This window comes from Epinephelus lanceolatus, chromosome 9 (assembly GCF_041903045.1).
Source record: "Epinephelus lanceolatus isolate andai-2023 chromosome 9, ASM4190304v1, whole genome shotgun sequence".
Taxonomy (NCBI): Eukaryota; Metazoa; Chordata; class Actinopteri; order Perciformes; family Serranidae; genus Epinephelus; species Epinephelus lanceolatus.
Window position 1 is genome coordinate 108,798 of NC_135742.1, and position 19,761 is coordinate 128,558.

Genomic DNA, 19,761 nt, shown 5'->3' on the forward strand with positions numbered 1-19,761 from the left:
AGGCAGCTGACACTGTCCTTTCTCCAGCAGGCGGTGCTGTTCGCTCATTAATCACGTGCTCTACACCACTGTTAGCAGTGACGTCATCATACCCGTTTCACACACACACATACATACATACATACATACATACACACACACACACACACACACACACACAAAAGGAAGGTGATTCCTGTTGTGTGTGACAGTAAATAATCATAAATGTTAACATGAATGTAATCATGACGATGATGATGAGCTGACTGTCAGATGTGTGTATGTTGAGTCTCACAGCAACTGATCAATGATCAGTACAACCGATTTATTCTATTTAAACAGAAACAGGAAGTACAAACTAAATAACAAAATAAAATCATGATGAAATCATATTCCTGTTCTCTGATCTCTATAGGAAATCAGTCCCTTCAAAATAAAAGACCCAAACCCTAAACAGAACTTTCTCCGAGTACTTCGTATATCACAGACCAACTGACTCCTCCGGACTGGACTGTTGCCATGGTGACCAGCAGAATGATGTCACAAAGTTATGAGACAGGAAGCTGCAAGAAAAAAACAGAGACTTTAAATCTAAACAGGAAGTGATGTCAACATGACTTTAACATGTAACATCCTCAGCTTAAAGTTCTTTAAAGGATAACTTAGGTATTTTTCAACCTGGGCCCTATTTCCCCATGTGTGTGTGTGCGTATGATTCATGGGTACAGCTCGTTCTAAAATTGGTTCAGTATTGAGGGAGGCAGATGCAACCGGCAGCAGCGAAACCAGCTAAAACGGTAACAGGGGCAAATGCGTCCCGTATAATTTTGCACATTAAAAGTGCTTTTTTTCGCCACTGACTGGTTCAGATCGCCAGTGCTATCTCTGTAGATAGCATACTAAGCGTTTCGAACATTGTTTATATAACATTACCTCCACTGTCTGTACCTCTCTCTACTCGTGGGACAGCCATTTTCTTGAGGAAGAGGTGTTTCAGGATTGGATGTCTTCTCTTCTTCAGCTGGCAGTAGTCATCTTGGGAGAAGTGAGCACTGCAGACCTGATGGTCTGCAAGGTGCAGTGTCTGGAGAGGAGTGTTAGCATCCATATGTAGCATAACTAGCCACAACTTCAGCATCTCACCGTCTGACAAAGGCAGGCTATGAAAGCTGTACGGCATGTTGCGCGACATCCTGTTCTTGCAATTCGGATAAGCACAAACATGAACCATTGTTTTCAATCAATGCAGTAAAACTCTCAACTGTACTCCAGGACAACCATTGCCACTCGGAGCGGCACTCTGCATGGGTCCTCTGTTTTCTTCCGGCAACAAGCAAAGCTCTCGCAAGATGACGTCACAGCCCAGAGGAAGTGAAGGGTAAAGGAAACGCTTAGTATGCTATCTACACAGATAGCACTGGCGATCTGAACCGGTCAGTGGCGAAAAAAAGCACTTTTAATGCGCAAACTTATACGGGATGCATTTGCCCCCATTACCATTTTGGCTCGTTTTGCGGCTGCCGGCTGCATCCGCCTCCCTCAATACTGAACCAATTTTAGAATGAGTTATACCTATGAATCATACGCACACATACACATGGGGAAATAGGGCCCAGGTTGAAAAATACTTAACCCTATGGGCCCGAATGACACATAGTGTGTCCAAATTCACACCTGTTCTTCTCCATTGATTTTCTCCGCGACCATGCATCATAGCGAGAAGCCACGCATATCACGTGAAACAGCGGAATCGTAGCTTTCCAACAAGACCAAGCTTGTCGGTAGTCCAGTGTTTTCACAGTGAAAAAAATATGATAAAGTTACACTAAAATTATGTATAACAGACCTTTCATACAGCTTTGCACACACATTACTCTTGGATGGATTACTCGTGAACGCAGGCTCACACAGAAATGCCACACATATCACATGAAAGCGCAGGAGCAGAGCTTTCCAGTGATACCACACACATCATTGTGCTGTCATCCCATCACACTATAAATACAGTTTAATTGTCTACAAAATAAAAACCTGATGAATTTCTTTACAATCCATTATACAGATCTTGTTATCAGTCACTTCATATAGTGAGGAATATCGTATCTTACCACGTCTTAGGCTTGCGTGTGTTTCCCCTGTCTATCCACATTTGTAGTCCGGCTTTCAAGATGCAAATATCTCCATATTGTCCAGTTGACACTCCATCAAACTTTGTATGACAAAACCAGCGCACTTCACCTTTGCGCACCCAGACAACTGCAGCCTAATTATGCATGCTGACAGGGCCGTAGTCACCATATACATTGAGGGGGACATGTGCCCCCCCACCAATGCCCAAAATGTCCCCCCAATATATAACTGAAACTGAAAAACAAATATTATCTTGGAGGACATCATTGCACTTGGTTGACTATTTTTCTATGCTCTTAAATGTAAATATTGCATGTTTCTTTCAGATAAAACACATTTTTGACTTGTGAATGAGTCAATGGAATTTCTTGCAATAATAAAAAAAATACTGGCAATTATGTCCGCCTGGCACAAACCACATGTGTTGGACAGCTGTGAAGTTACAGAATGTCCCACCATCATGGTTCTTATATTGCCAGATTCCAGAGAGTCTCCCCTCTTCATATATGGTAGAATATGTCATTTTCCAACTTGATATGCTGAGATACATGTAAAAATGTAAGAATTTAGTCATACAGATTTGTTTTTTTTCATTGATATAAAAATTACTATAAAATACAGGCACATAGAAGGACATGAAATGATGGCAAATCTGGTTAGCCCTGATTGTCCTGAAAAAAATAAGATATAGCATGTGTATGTAGCCTTTATAATGACTGTCATATGAGCTTAAAAATAAAGGCAGTAAAAATACCCCCAAAACGCCTAGGGCCCATAGGGTTAAGTTATCCTTATCCTCCTCATCAACATGATGATTCAGCAGGTAGAGGACAGAGTACCTCAGCAGGTAGAGTACAGTGTACCTGAGCAGGTAGAGGACAACGTACCTGAACAGGTAGAGGACAGAGTACCTGAGCAGGTAGAGGACAACGTACCTGAGCAGGTAGAGGACAACGTACCTGAGCAGGTAAAGGACAGTGTACCTGAGCAGGTAGAGGACAGAGTACCTGAGCAGGTTGAGTACAGAGTACCTGAGCAGGTAGAGGACAGATAAAGGACAGAGTACCTGAGCAGGTAGAGGACAGATAAAAGACAGAGTTCCTGAGCAGACACACTGTTTTCATACGTAGTTATTGTAGAAATATTATTGAGGTGTTTACGAACCTGTCCATCAGTGTGTCTCCTGCTCGTCCTGTTAGGCAGTGAGACACCGTCAGATCAGATCAGATAAAACAAGATCTTCACAGGTGGGACATTTACAAAAACTCCTGACAGGTGATCTCTGTCTCACCTGTTGAGCTTCTTCTCCTGCTCGGCAGCCATCTTGTGTCCAACCTCCCTGTTCTCCTGACTCCGCCGCAGCCAATCAGCATGAAGCTCAGCAGGAGGACACAGCTGACATCATCATCATCATCACAACACGCAAAGACAGAATAATGAACTAAAGCTTCAGAGACTGTCGACATCGGAGGACTGAGATGTAACGTTGGTGATCTGAATCTACCAACAGGTTCTCTGAGTTCGCTCATGTTTTCTGTTTCCTTAGAGGACTATTTCATGGTGTTGTATCTGTATGTTGGGCTGGGACTATTTCATGGTGTTGTATCCAATGTTCCCTCTAATTTTGAAAACTCCTGTACCTGAGCAGGTAGAGTACAGTGTACCTGAGCAGGTAGAGGACAGTGTACCTGAGCAGGTAGAGGACAGAGTACCTGAGCAGGTAGAGTACAGTGTACCTGAGCAGGTAGAAGACAGAGTACCTGAGCAGGTAGAGTACAGTGTACCTGAGCAGGTAGAGGACAGTGTACCTGAGCAGGTAGAGGACAGAGTACCTGAGCAGGTAGAGGACAGAGTACCTGAGCAGGTAGAGGACAGAATACTGAGCAGGTAGAGGACAGAGTACCTGAGCAGGTAGAGGACAGTGTACCTGAGCAGGTAGAGTACAGTGTACCTGAGCAGGTAGAGGACAGTGTACCTGAGCAGGTAGAGGACAGAATACCTGAGCAGGTAGAGGACAGAGTACCTGCGCAGGTAGAGTACAGAGTACCTGAGCAGGTAGAGGACAGTGTGAATATTACAATAAAGATTAATAATAAGCTTATTTTAACAACATGGACTACTGAATATCCAGGTCAGTTACAATTAACAATAATAGAATATTGTTTTGGCAAAATAGATTTTGCATTTATTGCCATAATGTGAACAATTAAGAGAAAAATGTGCTCCATAAAAGTTACTTGGAGACAATACACAATCATTTAAGAGCGATGGCAACACAAAGAGCAAACAACTCTTTCGATTACAAAATAAGTAACACTCTTTAATAGTAATTGCCAACTACTTCAGGCCTCTAAACTGCAACAAATATACAGTACAGGCCAAAAGTTTGGACACACCTTCTCATTCAATGCATTTTCTTTATTTTCATGACTATTTACATTGTAGATTCTCACTGAAGGCATCAAAACTATGAATGAACACACGTGGAGTTATGTACTTAACAAAAAAAGGTGAAATAACTGAAAACATGTTTTATATTCTAGTTTCTTCAAAATAGCCACCCTTTGCTCTGATTACTGCTTTGCACACTCTTGGCATTCTCTCCATGAGCTTCAAGAGGTAGTCACCTGAAATGGTTTCCACTTCACAGGTGTGCCTTATCAGGGTTAATTAGTGGAATTTCTTGCTTTATCAATGGGGTTGGGACCATCAGTTGTGTTGTGCAGAAGTCAGGTTAATACACAGCCGACAGCCCTATTGGACAACTGTTAAAATTCATATTATGGCAAGAACCAATCAGCTAACTAAAGAAAGACGAGTGGCCATCATTACTTTAAGAAATGAAGGTCAGTCAGTCCGGAAAATTGCAAAAACTTTAAATGTGTCCCCAAGTGGAGTCGCAAAAACCATCAAGCGCTACAACCAAACTGGCACACATGAGGACCGACCCAGGAAAGGAAGACCAAGAGTCACCTCTGCTTCTGAGGATAAGTTCATCCAAGTCACCAGCCTCAGAAATGGCAAGTTAACAGCAGCTCAGATCAGAGACCAGATGAATGCCACACAGAGTTCTAGCAGCAGACCCATCTCTAGAACAACTGTTAAGAGGAGACTGCGCCAATCAGGCCTTCATGGTCAAATAGCTGCTAGGAAACCACTGCTAAGGAGAGGCAACAAGCAGAAGAGATTTGTTTGGGCCAAGAAACACAAGGAATGGACATTAGACCAGTGGAAATCTGTGCTTTGGTCTGATGAGTCCAAATTTGAGATCTTTGGTTCCAACCGCCGTGTCTTTGTGAGACGCAGAAAAGGTGAACGGATGGATTCCACATGCCTGGTTCCCACTGTGAAGCATGGAGGAGGAGGTGTGATGGTGTGGGGGTGTTTTGCTGGTGACACTGTTGGGGATTTATTCAAAATTGAAGGCACACTGAACCAGCATGGCTACCACAGCATCCTGCAGCGACATGCCATCCCATCCGGTTTGCGTTTAGTTGGACGATCATTTATTTTTCAACAGGACAATGACCCCAAACACACCTCCAGGCTGTGTAAGGGCTATTTGACCAAGAAGGAGAGTGATGGAGTGCTGCGGCAGATGACCTGGCCTCCACAGTCACCGGACCTGAACCCAATCGAGATGGTTTGGGGTGAGCTGGACCGCAGAGTGAAGGCAAAGGGGCCAACAAGTGCTAAACACCTCTGGGAACTCCTTCAAGACTGTTGGAAAACCATTTCAGGTGACTACCTCTTGAAGCTCATGGAGAGAATGCCAAGAGTGTGCAAAGCAGTAATCAGAGCAAAGGGTGGCTATTTTGAAGAAACTAGAATATAAAACATGTTTTCAGTTATTTCACCTTTTTTTGTTAAGTACATAACTCCACATGTGTTCATTCATAGTTTTGATGCCTTCAGTGAGAATCTACAATGTAAATAGTCATGAAAATAAAGAAAACGCATTGAATGAGAAGGTGTGTCCAAACTTTTGGCCTGTACTGTACATTGAACAAAAATATAAACGCAACCCACTGAGCATGTTTGGGATGCTCTGGATTGACGTATATGACAGTGTTCCAGTTCCTGCCAATATCCAGCAACTTCGCACAGCCATTGAAGAGGAGTGGACCAACACTCCACAGGCCACAATCAACAACCTGATCAACTCTATGCGAAGGAGATGTGTTGCACTGCGTGAGGCAAATGGTGGTCACACCAGATAATGACTGGTTTTCTGACCCCCCCAGAGCCCCCCAATAAAGCAAAACTGCACATTTCAGAGTGGCCTTTTATTGTGGCCAGCCTAAGGCACACCTGTGCAATATTCATGCTGTCTAATCAGCATCTTGATATGCCACACCTGTGAGGTGGGATGGATTATCTCGGCAAAGGAGAAGTGCTCACTAACACAGATTTAGACAGATTTGTGAACAATATTTGTAAGAAATGGTCTTTTGTGTGTATAGAAAATGTTTTAGATCTTTGAGTTCAGCTCATGAAAAATGGGAGCAAAAACAAAAGTGTTGAGTTTATATTTTTGTTCAGTGTATTATGCTAGATCAAAAACTAAATGTAAACTTAAATTGTAGTTGTACTACTACAGACAGTGCCACTGTACTGGATGAAAACATTTTCCTGGCAAAAAATATTAGTGGCCAGGCAGTGCAATGAGTGCATGTAAACATACATTGTAAACAAAAATTGTAGCAAAGCTACTACTACAGACAGTGCTGTACTGGATGAAGTTTTTACTGGCAAAACATATTGCTGGCCTGGCCAGGTAGTGCAGAAAAATATATGAATATGCTTATGTTGTAAGTGTTTATGCATACATATTCTGTGTGTGTGTGTGTGTGTGTGTGTGTGTGTCTGTGTCTGTGTCTGTGTGTGTCTGTGTGTGTGTGTGTGTAAACTCGCTTTGTACTTTTGCTTCACGTCTTGCACATCTAGCAAACAACTCCATTCTCACTTGAAAAAGAAAAAATATCGCTGAGTTTCACCGGTGCGTTTGCTCGTCTGTTTATATGTACTGCAACAGCCACTCCACCTTAAACGACATGTGTTTTTTCTTTAGATTTCCAGAGGACGAAGCGCCACAGCTCACACATTTAGCCATAGCTACGATGCTATGGCTAACGGCTAACAACAAATACAACAGCAGCGAATACCCAACATAATGCCATTGATTGGCCATCAAGCTAAACAACCGTTGCAGATATTGACTAGGCAGCGCCTGGTGGGCATGTTTTTTTTTAAACAATTTCCCCCTGGGGATTAATAAAGTATTCTGAATCTGAATCTGAATTTTAATCATCACTGACTGACAGTTCACTGTCATCTGTCACTCACTGCACAGACAAACGCCCACAGTGGAGAATGTATTTACTGTTCAAGTCACAAGACAGCGCATACGAGAAAAAAACTAAATAAATAAAAACAGTAAAAACTGGTCGAGGATATTTGAGCGTGTAACTTTTTTGCCATCTGCGCAAAGAGTTGTGGAGCAGTGCGCAATTGCGCAGTTAAACAGCTTAGAGGGAACAGGGGTTGTATCCGTATGTTGGGCTGGGACTATTTCATGGTGTTGTATCTGTATGTTGGGCTGGGACTATTTCATGGTGATGTATCTGTATGTTGGGGCTGGGACTAATTCATGGTGATGTATCCGTATGTTGGGGCTGGGACTATTTCATGGTGTTGTATCTGTATGTTGGGCTGGGACTATTTCATGGTGTTGTATCTGTATGTTGGGGCGGGGACTAATTCATGGTGTATCTGTATGTTGGGGAGGGGACTAATTCATGGTGATGTATCCGTATGTTGGGCTGGGACTATTTCATGGTGTTGTATCTGTATGTTGGGCTGGGACTATTTCATGGTGTATCTGTATGTTGGGGCTGGGACTAATTCATGGTGATGTATCTGTATGTTGGGGCTTGGACTATTTCATGGTGATGTATCTGTATGTTGGGGCGGGGACTAATTCATGGTGTATCTGTATGTTGGGGCGGGGACTAATTCATGGTGTATCTGTATGTTGGGGCGGGGACTAATTCATGGTGATGTATCTGTATGTTGAGCTGGGACTATTTCATGAGGCCCGTTTCCACCGCAGGAACTTCGGGGTAATTTTACGGGGCCGGGGCCATTGGTGCGTGTCTCCACCGCAGGAACCACCCCCTAAGGACAGAGTTCCGGAACTTTTACAGGGGCTAAACAAGTCCTTGCCTCGGGGTAGGTACTCAGAACGGCCCCGAAAGACTCCTGGCTGGGGCTTGGGGATTACTTGGTGCTGATTGGATATACTCAAGGAGGGATGTGACGTGAACAGAAAGCTACAAAATAGCCGGCATTTTTAAAACTCAGCAGACGAGGGTTAGCTCGTTCATATAGCTTCCGCCGCCATGTAAAAAAAACTCACTAAATGGCCCGTGAAAAAAATATTTTTTCCAGCGGATATCTTAGTTACAACATGATTGAGCTAGCAAAGCAGTTTTGTGTTGCTATGTGTGGTATTTATTCAGTTATGGGAAATCACGATGTCTAGAAAGCATCAGTAGTGGCTGCAGCTGACAGGGACAGCTCACAACAGCATCTGTTAGAAGCCTCCCGTTGTTGGATACGACATGAAACTACTCCAGTTAGCTCAATCACGTTGTAACTAAGACATCCGCTGGAAAAACAAAATTTTTCACAGGCCATTTACTGAGTTATTACAAATACCGCTATCAGCTAACAGCTAACACGTCCCTACGTCGCCCCGGTCAAAATGGTCGCGCAACGATTACGTCACATCCAGAGCCCGTAACTTTACAGGAACCTTCCTCCTACTCTGCTCTCTCAGTGGAGACACGGCGGTTGAGAGGGCCGAGCGAGAGGACGTTCCTGTAGTAGTTCCTGCCCCCCAAATACTACCAGGAACTTCTTCAGTGGAAACGGGCCTATGGTGTTGTATCTGTATGTTGGGGCGGGGACTAATTCATGGTGATGTATCTGTATGTTGAGCTGGGACTATTCATGGTGTTGTATCTGTATGTTGGGCTGGGACTATTTCATGGTGTTGTATCTGTATGTTGGGCTGGGACTATTTCATGGTGATGTATCTGTATGTTGGGCTGGGACTATTTCATGGTGTATCTGTATGTTGGGGCGGGGACTAATTCATAGTGTATCTGTATGTTGGGGCGGGGACTAATTCATGGTGATGTATCTGTATGTTGGGGCTGGGACTATTTTATGGTATATCTGTATGTTGGGCTGGGACTATTTCATGGTGTTGTATCTGTATGTTGGGGCTGGGACTATTTTATGGTGATGTATCTGTATGTTGGGCTGGGACTATTTCATGGTGTTGTATCTGTATGTTGGGCTGGGACTATTTCATGGTGATGTATCTGTATGTTGGGCTGGGACTATTTTATGGTGTATCTGTATGTTGGGCTGGGACTATTTCATGGTGTTGTATCTGTATGTTGGGCTGGGACTATTTCATGGTGTATTTGTATGTTGGGGCAGGGACTAATTCATAGTGTATCTGTATGTTGGGGCGGGGACTAATTCATGGTAATGTATCTGTATGTTGGGGCTGGGACTAATTCATAGTGTATCTGTATGTTGGGCTGGGACTATTTCATGGTGTTGTATCTGTATGTTGGGGCTGGGACTATTTCATGGTGATGTATCTGTATGTTGGGCTGGGACTATTTCATGGTGATGTATCTGTATGTTGGGCTGGGACTATTTTATGGTGTATCTGTATGTTGGGCTGGGACTATTTCATGGTGATGTATCTGGATGTTGGACTGGGACTATTTCATGGTGTTGTATCTGTATGTTGAGCCGGGACTATTTCATGGTGTGTCTGTATGTTGGGCTGGGCCTACTTTATGTGGTGTTGTATCTGTATGTTGAGCTGGGACTATTTCCTGGTGTATCTGTATGTTGGGCTGGGCCTATTTCATGTGGTTGTATCTGTATGTTGGGCTGGGCCTATTTCATGGTGTTGTATCTGTATGTTGGGCTGGGACTATTTCATGGTGTATCTGTATGTTTGGGCGGGGACTAATTCATAGTGTATCTGTATGTTGGGGCGGGGACTAATTCATGGTGATGTATCTGTATGTTGGGGCTGGGACTATTTTATGGTGTATCTGTATGTTGGGCTGGGACTATTTCATGGTGTTGTATCTGTATGTTGAGGTTTGGATTACCTGTATGCGCTGGTCTTCCGCAGGGACTAATTCCTGGACCTTCTCCAGGAAAGCCACTGTTGTGTCCAGCACTGTCACCATGTCAACACGTCTGCAGGGGATCATGGGTAATAGCTGTCGAAGTGTGCTGCAGCTCTGAGTGATGCGTTTCCTGTCAGAGATGAGTAAAAGTCATGTGAGGGGAAGCCCCGCCCCTTTCCGACAGCCTCCTGATCATGTGATCACATTAACACTAAGCTCGTTCGAGATGAACTGCGCCTCGCCTGGACAGTGGACAAGATCAGGGGGCTGCAGCAGGAGGCGGTGACAAAGAGCTGCAGTCGAGTCGGACAGTTTCCTGACAGTTTCCAGCAGCCTTCAGTCTGTACAGGAAGTCACAGAGACACTTACATCCTGTCAACTTATTAAAATATCGTCAGACTTATATACAAGATTGTTCTCAGTCTCCAATTGTTTAAATTATGAGAGATTAATTTGTTTGAATGTTTTACAGATGATCTGTAATTTATGTTCATGGTTCAACCAGGGGCGGCTGGCCAATAGAGGGCGATAGGGCGCCACCCCTCCTCAAGCCACAAAAGAAAAGAAAGATGATAATAAATGTATGATTATCATCATCATCATTATTGTCATATATAAACACTTTTAATTATTCTGATCATTTTCACTTGAAACAGCTCATCCAGCCCCTGAATATCCAATCAGAGGCAGTGTGAAGTCACATTCCAGCCCTCTGGGGCGATATCGGCCTGGCTGGAAATCGCCCCGATTCACTCTCATAGACTTCCATGTAAAATGTTTTTTTTTTCTAAATGCAGGCACTCCAATTCAATCTCTATGGGTTCCGGGAGGGCTTGCCCCAACGTGTTTTCGTCATACATAAACCACCAAGTATCATTCACGTGCTCCTCGTATGGTCCGATTTCCCATGTTGGGAAGTCGTTCTTACTTCATTGTGTGTTCATGAGTGTTTAGGTGGTAATGTGGAGACATCATGGACATTACAAAGCACACGTGTTGTATTTTATTACTCAAAATGTTCAAAAAGCTTGTCGTCAACCGTTTCCACTGAAATATTGCTTTACGGTCGGAAACTCATTTTTCCAATTATTCCGACATCACATGAGGCAGCGCCACTGCACAGCGGTCACATTCAAGACCAACATGACTAACGTTTCCAGCCGATCCAAGAGGCTTTTTTACCATATAGGTTAAAAAGGAGCGACACATAGTGCGTCCAAATTCACACCTGTTCGTTCCTCTCTATAGATTTTCTCCGTGACCGTTAGCGAGAAGCCACTCATATCACATGAAACAGTGGAACTGCAGCTTTGTCGGACACTTGTCGGTAGTCCAATGTTTTCACAGTGAAAAAAAATGATAAAGTTACACTAAAATTATGTATAACAAAGCTTTCATACAGCTCTGCACACACATTACTCCTGGATAGATTACTCGCAAATGCAGGGTCACACCGAAATGCCACACACATCACATGAAAGCGCAGGAGCAGAGCTTTCATGTGATACCACACACATCATTGTGCTGCCATCCCATCACGCTATAAGTATAGATCAAAATGAAAACCTGACGAATTTCATTACAATCCATTATACAGATCCTGTTATCAGTCACTTCATATAGTGAGGAAGATGCAAACATCTTCATATTGTCCAGTTGACACTCCATCAAACTTTGTATGACAAGACCAGCCACTTCACCTTTGCGCACCCAGACAACTGCAGCCTAATTATGCATGCTGACAGGGCAGTAGTCACCATATACATTGAGGGGGACATGTCCACCCCCCCACTATCCAAAATGTCCCCCCAATATATAACTGAAACTGAAAAACAACAACAAAAAATGTTCAGGTCAGGTCAAAGAGCAGTGATACTATGTGATGTGCATTGTATTAAGTTGTAGGGTATGCCTGCATTTATTTCTTTAATCAGAACACAAAATTAATTTCCACTTAGCTATAATAAAATGTTTTCTGATTAAGACTCACAGTGACTCAGTGAATACCTTACTCAGTTTTATTTGATTAATGGTAAAACAGGTCTCTGTTTACATTCAAAGGTATTTGTGTGGGCAAACTGATGAAAATTAGTCTGTTGATGACCACAGTGGATTGTTCAGTCATTGCAGAGCCAAATTAATTCAAATTTACCCATTGAACGGGTTACCTCAGCCATCATCACAACAATTGCCCCCGCTGAGAAATTTGTCATGAGCTGCCACTGGGATCAACCTCCATTTTACATGAACTCTCCTGTAAATCAACATCATACCAGTTTGACCTGTCGCCTCAACTACACAGGCGAAACACACTGTGTCTGACTGTAAGCTTCATATTTTATACAAGACAACAGCTTTCATTAAGCATCAGTCAGAAACAGTCAGAGCTTCACATCTATACGGATGTTAGTTTAAGAATCGTCACATCCCACTGACCACCAGTCGCTGTGATGTTAAATACTTCAATAATTAATTAAAACTGTCCCATGTTAATATACAGTAGACTGTGTAGTTTAATATTTAGCAATATTCAGTACACTGTAAAGTTTAATATTCAGTAACATTCAGTAGACTGTATAGTTTAATATTCAGTAGTTAATATTCAGTAGACTGTATAGTTAAATATTCAGTAGACTGTATAGTTTAATGTACAGTAGACTGTATAGTTTAATATTCAGTAGACTGTATAGTTTAATGTACAGTAGACTATATAGTTTAATATTCAATAGACTGTATAGTTTAATGTACAGTAGACTGTATAGTTTAATGTACAGTAGACTGTATAGTTTAATATTCAGTAGACTGTATAGTTTAATGTACAGTAGACTGTATAGTTTAATATACAGTAGACTGTATAGTTTAATATACAGTAGACTGTATAGTTTCATGTACAGTAGACTGTATAGTTTAATATTCAGTAGACTGTATAGTTTAATATACAGTAGACTGTATAGTTTAATATACAGTAGACTGTATAGTTTCATGTACAGTAGACTGTATAGTTTAATATTCAGTAGACTGTATAGTTTCATGTACAGTAGACTGTATAGTTTAATGTAAAGCAGACTGTATAGTTTAATGTACAATAGACTTTATAGTTTAATATACAGTAGACTGTATAGTTTAATGTACAGTAGACTGTACAGTTTAATGTAAAGTCGACTGTATTGTTTAATATTCAGTAGACTGTATAGTTTAATGTAAAGTCGACTGTATTGTTTAATATACAGTAGACTGTATAGTTTAATGTAAAGTCGACTGTATTGTTTAATATTCAGTAGACTGTATAGTTTCAGTAGACTGTATAGTTTAATGTACAGTACACTGTATAGTTTAATGTACAGTAGACTATTGTTTAATATTCAGTAGACTGTATAGTTTAATGTACAGTACACTGTATAGTTTAATGTACAGTAGACTGTATAGTTTAATATTCAGTAGACTGTATAGTTTAATGTACAGTAGACTGTATAGTTTAATATTCAGTAGACTGTATAGTTTAATGTACAGTACACTGTATAGTTTAATGTACAGTAGACTGTATAGTTTAATATTCAGTAGACTGTATAGTTTAATGTACAGTAGACTATATAGTTTAATATTCAGTAGACTGTATTGTTTAATGTACAGTACACTGTATAGTTTAATGTAAAGTAGACTGTATAGTTTAATATTCAGTAGACTGTATTGTTTAATGTACAGTAGACTGTATAGTTTAATGTACAGTAGACTGTATAATTTAATATTCAGTAGACTGTATAGTTTAATGTACAGTAGACTGTATAGTTTAATATTCAGTAGACTGTATTGTTTAATGTACAGTACACTGTATAGTTTAATGTACAGTAAACTGTATAGTTTAATATACAGTAGACTGTATAGTTTCATGTACAGTAGACTGTATAGTTTAATATTCAGTAGACTGTATAGTTTCATGTACAGTAGACTGTATAGTTTAATGTAAAGCAGACTGTATAGTTTCATGTACAGTAGACTGTATAGTTTAATGTAAAGCAGACTGTATAGTTTAATGTACAGTAGACTGTACAGTTTAATGTAAAGTCGACTGTATTGTTTAATATTCAGTGGACTGTATAGTTTAATGTAAAGTCGACTGTATTGTTTAATATTCAGTGGACTGTATAGTTTAATGTAAAGTCGACTGTATTGTTTAATGTACAGTAGACTGTATAGTTTAATGTAAAGTCGACTGTATTGTTTAATATTCAGTAGACTGTATAGTTTAATGTACAGTACACTGTATAGTTTAATGTACAGTAGACTATTGTTTAATATTCAGTAGACTGTATAGTTTAATGTACAGTACACTGTATAGTTTAATGTACAGTAGACTGTATAGTTTAATATTCAGTAGACTGTATAGTTTAATGTACAGTACACTGTATAGTTTAATGTAAAGTAGACGGTATAGTTTAATATTCAGTAGACTGAATTGTTTAATGTACAGTACACTGTATAGTTTAATGTACAGTAGACTGTATAGTTTAATGTACACTAGACTGTATTGTTTAATATTCAGTAGACTGTATAGTTTACTATTCAGTAGACTGTATAGTTTAATGTACAGTAGTTAATATACAGTAGACTGCATAGTTTCATATTCAGTAGACTGTATAGTTTAATGTACAGTAGTTAATATACAGTAGACTGTATAGTTTAATATACAGTAGACTGTATAGTTTAATGTACAGTAGACTGTATAGTTTAATGTACAGTAGTTAATATACAGTAGACTGTATAGTTTAATATACAGTAGACTGTATAGTTTAATGTACAGTAGTTAATATACAGTAGACTGCATAGTTTCATATTCAGTAGACTGTATAGTTTAATGTACAGTAGTTAATATACAGTAGACTGTATAGTTTAATATACAGTAGACTGTATAGTTTAATGTACAGTAGACTGTATAGTTTAATATACAGTAGACTGTATAGTTTAATATTCAGTAGACTATTGTTTAATATTCAGTAGACTGTATAGTTTAATATTCAGTAGACTATTGTTTAATATCCAGTAGACTGTACAGTTTAATGTACAGTAGACTGTATTGTTTAATATTCAGTAGACTGTATAGTTTAATACACAGTAGACTGTATAGTTTAATATTCAGTAGACTATAGTTTAATATTCAGTAGACTATTGTTTAATATTCAGTAGACTGTACAGTTTAATATTCAGTACACTGTATAGTTTAATATCCAGTAGACTGTATAGTTTAATATACAGTAGACTGTATAGTTTAATATTCAGTAGACTGTATTGTTTAATGTACAGTACACTGTATAGTTTAATGTACAGTAGACTGTATAGTTTAATATTCAGTAGACTGTATAGTTTCATGTACAGTAGACTGTATAGTTTAATGTAAAGCAGACTGTATAGTTTAATGTACAATAGACTTTATAGTTTAATATACAGTACACTGTATAGTTTAATGTAAAGTAGACGGTATAGTTTAATATTCAGTAGACTGAATTGTTTAATGTACAGTACACTGTATAGTTTAATGTACAGTAGACTGTATAGTTTAATGTACACTAGACTGTATTGTTTAATATTCAGTAGACTGTATAGTTTACTATTCAGTAGACTGTATAGTTTAATGTACAGTAGTTAATATACAGTAGACTGCATAGTTTCATATTCAGTAGACTGTATAGTTTAATGTACAGTAGTTAATATACAGTAGACTATATAGTTTCATATTCAGTAGACTGTATAGTTTAATGTACAGTAGTTAATATACAGTAGACTGTATAGTTTAATATACAGTAGACTGTATAGTTTAATGTACAGTAGACTGTATAGTTTAATGCACAGTAGTTAATATACAGTAGACTGTATAGTTTAATATACAGTAGACTGTATAGTTTAATGTACAGTAGTTAATATACAGTAGACTGTATAGTTTCATATTCAGTAGACTGTATAGTTTAATGTACAGTAGTTAATATACAGTAGACTGTATAGTTTAATATACAGTAGACTGTATAGTTTAATGTACAGTAGACTGTATAGTTTAATGTACAGTAGTTAATATACAGTAGACTGTATAGTTTAATATACAGTAGACTGTATAGTTTAATGTACAGTAGTTAATATACAGTAGACTGCATAGTTTCATATTCAGTAGACTGTATAGTTTAATGTACAGTAGTTAATATACAGTAGACTGTATAGTTTAATATACAGTAGACTGTATAGTTTAATGTACAGTAGACTGTATAGTTTAATATACAGTAGACTGTACAGTTTAATGTACAGTAGACTGTATTGTTTAATATTCAGTAGACTGTATTGTTTAATATTCAGTAGACTGTATAGTTTAATACACAGTAGACTGTATAGTTTAATATTCAGTAGACTATAGTTTAATATTCAGTAGACTATTGTTTAATATTCAGTAGACTGTACAGTTTAATATTCAGTACACTGTATAGTTTAATATCCAGTAGACTGTATAGTTTAATATACAGTAGACTGTATAGTTTAATGTACAGTAGACTGTATAGTTTAATGTACAGTAGACTGTATTGTTTAAAGTAGACTGTATTGTTTAATATTCAGTAGACTATAGTTTAATATTCAGTAGACTGTATAGTTTAATATTCAGTAGACTGTATAGTTTAATATCCAGTAGACTGTATAGTTTAATATTCAGTAGACTGTATAGTTTAATACACAGTAGACTCTGTATAATTTATGATGAATGTATTTTGTCTCTGACAACTAAACTTCACCATCAGTCACACCACATGTTTTCGGTTCACAGAATAAACCTTCAAATCAGACAAATTAAATTTAAATGTCAGGGCGTCGTGGCTTAGTGGTGGAGCTGGCGCCCCATGTACGGGGCTGTGGCCCTTTGCTGCATGTCATCCCCCCTCTCTCTGTCCCCCCTTCACGCTTGCCTGTCCTGTCCAATAAAGGCAGAATGCCCTAGAAAATATCTTTAAAAAATTAAATTTAAATCTCTGAAATTCAACAAAAAATAAAAGTTTATCTAAAGTATCATCTTGTTGAGTCGACATCTGAACCAATCAGTTGTTAGATCAGGTGAGAGCCAGGAGGTGAAGTCAGAGGAGAGCAGCTGCAGCGCCTGGCTCTAAAAACTGCAGCCGCCTTGCTCTTGCCATTTTATTGCCATCCACTTTTGTAATACGTCAGAGCAAGTCCGGATGAAGTCGGACACCAAACTAACCAGCATGCATTGTGCACTGATCTCCGGTGATCAAATCTGCGCAGGCCTGGCCCATCTTGAATGAGCCTCATGTCATGTGGTGGGAGGCGGGGCTTCTCCTTAGGTATAAGACTTTAAAATAACACTCCAAGAAATAGTCAGTACCTGCGGTGTCTCTCCAGTAAAACACAGCTGCTGCTGTTTTTCATCTTCATCTTTCTTTCCCTCAGACCTTCATCCTCCTCTTCATCAGGTGAGGCAGCAGTCAGCAGAGCGTCTGAGTCGATGGTGGACAGAATCTGACCTGCAGGACCGGAAACAGGACATGGACCAGGTCCAGTTCTGGTCTCTGTAAAGTGTTTCTGTCTGTCAGTTGACATCCTGCCGGTCCTGGGTCACAACCTGGATCAGAACTTGGAACCAGCAAACACCAGGAGTACATCAGAACCTGCAGAACATAAGCTACATGATCTCAAAGGAAACAGACTCAGTATCTGACAATGACGTCAGTATAAATTAGTTTTTAACAGGTTACTGTTTGAAACATTTAAAGACATCGTTGTGACAGAATTACACACACACACACACACACACACACACACGTTTATAGACATGATCCTTTGTGTGTGTGTGTGTGTATTTGATATATGATGTTAAATGTGTGTCAGAGTACCTGAGTGAATTCGATCCTCCTGAGTCTGAGTTTGCTGCTGGTCTGAGCCTCACCTGTAGACTAGCCTCACCTGTCCTCCAGGTGGAAACACTCCCTGACTTCAGGATGTCTCCTTGACAACAGAGGAAACTTCTTTAACCCTTTAATGACCAAATGTTTTCAGTGGAGATCTGAGGTCAGAAATAAAATCAGGAGTTAGTCACTGATACACAAATCAACAGGAAATCAGTCAATAATCAATTAAGTCTGACTGGATCATTTTAAATACTGAAGCTTCGGATGAACAGGAAGATTACTGATTAATTCAGAAGTATACAGGATCAGGTCCAGGATCAGATCCAGGATCAGGAACAGGATAATCAATATAAATAAAGTTATTGATAATTGAAATCTGTCCTCCAGGATACACTGAACTGTCCAATCATGTCTGAGCAGGTCATCTGACTGCTGAAGGTCAAAGGTCATCAGGAATAAAAATAATAAGTTTCATTTACATGATAATATTTTGTTTAAATTGTCAGTGCAGAGAGCTGATCAATAATTGATAAATGTTACAGATCAGTAACAAATAAAGCTTATTGAACAATAACTGATTAAGGTTACTGATCAATGCTGGTTATAAACTCAGTTAAATAAACTGATCAGGTGATTATTAAATATTGATATTCTAACAATCACAGCTTACCTTTAAAGCCTTGTCATAATTTGAATTCGGATGCTACAGTTAAAGCTTGACCTTGGTTAGTAGAGGGAGGCAAAATAATGGGCCTGACCCCGGACCCTTACTGACTCCAGCAGATAAACATAGATAGATAAATATACTCAAGGGTGATTTATTTTTATCATGCGCCCCACCCCAAATGAAAACACATACAAAAAAAAAAAAGTTGAAAAACACAAAAAGATATTCGGCACAATGTCCCCTTTAATAATAATTGTCCTCATCCAAGTAAATCCCAGTGCAAAAGGAGAGTCCATTGTCTGATTGCTTAAAAATGAAAAAACAGGCTCCAGGAAAAAACAATGCATTGCCAAAAATGAAAAATGTTGAGGAAAAAGAGGGATCACACTCACCAGGGTGGAATAAACAAAAACAATCTGGTCCTACTCAGAGGATGGGTCTGTTTCTTTCTGGTCCTCCACAGAAACACTCTCGAGGAAACACCAAAAACATGGGACGTAGAAAACTTCATCCAAGGCAGGCTGTCACCACCGCAACTCTGTTCCCCTTCCTCTTTCCCACACGAAATTAAAAAAGAACCCTCCCCAAACAATTCCCTGCCACGCCCCTTCACCTGGGTGCAAACACACCTGAACACAGTTAACTCCCAGGAGGAACAAGATTAGAGCAGGGGTGAGGGGAGGACACTGGAAGACACACAACAGATTATATTAGAAGGCTAGTCTGTTGTTTTTTTTAAACCCTTGAGCAATCTGATGTAGCATGACTCTCCCCTCACCTTTGTGGCGGTGTCACAATGTCACATTACATGTTTCAGATTTTCTTTTTCCTTAAAATGAACTACAACTCCCAGTATGCGTCTCAC

The 19,761-nt window shown here is 39.6% G+C and overlaps 1 protein-coding gene across 1 annotated transcript; it reads right to left on the minus strand.

Moving 5' to 3' along the window:
- Positions 1–20: 20 nt before the first annotated feature.
- On the minus strand, positions 21–19,753 carry LOC144464373 (uncharacterized). The gene is made up of 6 exons (XM_078171101.1): positions 18,215–19,753; positions 17,707–17,989; positions 10,317–10,467; positions 3,401–3,504; positions 3,274–3,301; positions 21–542 (listed from the first exon to the last, which is right to left on the minus strand). The coding sequence occupies exons 2-6, from the start codon at positions 17,919–17,921 to the stop codon at positions 528–530; spliced, it is 513 nt and encodes a 170-aa protein (XP_078027227.1). The 5' UTR covers positions 17,922–17,989; positions 18,215–19,753; the 3' UTR covers positions 21–527.
- Between the last annotated feature and the right edge of the window lie 8 nt (positions 19,754–19,761).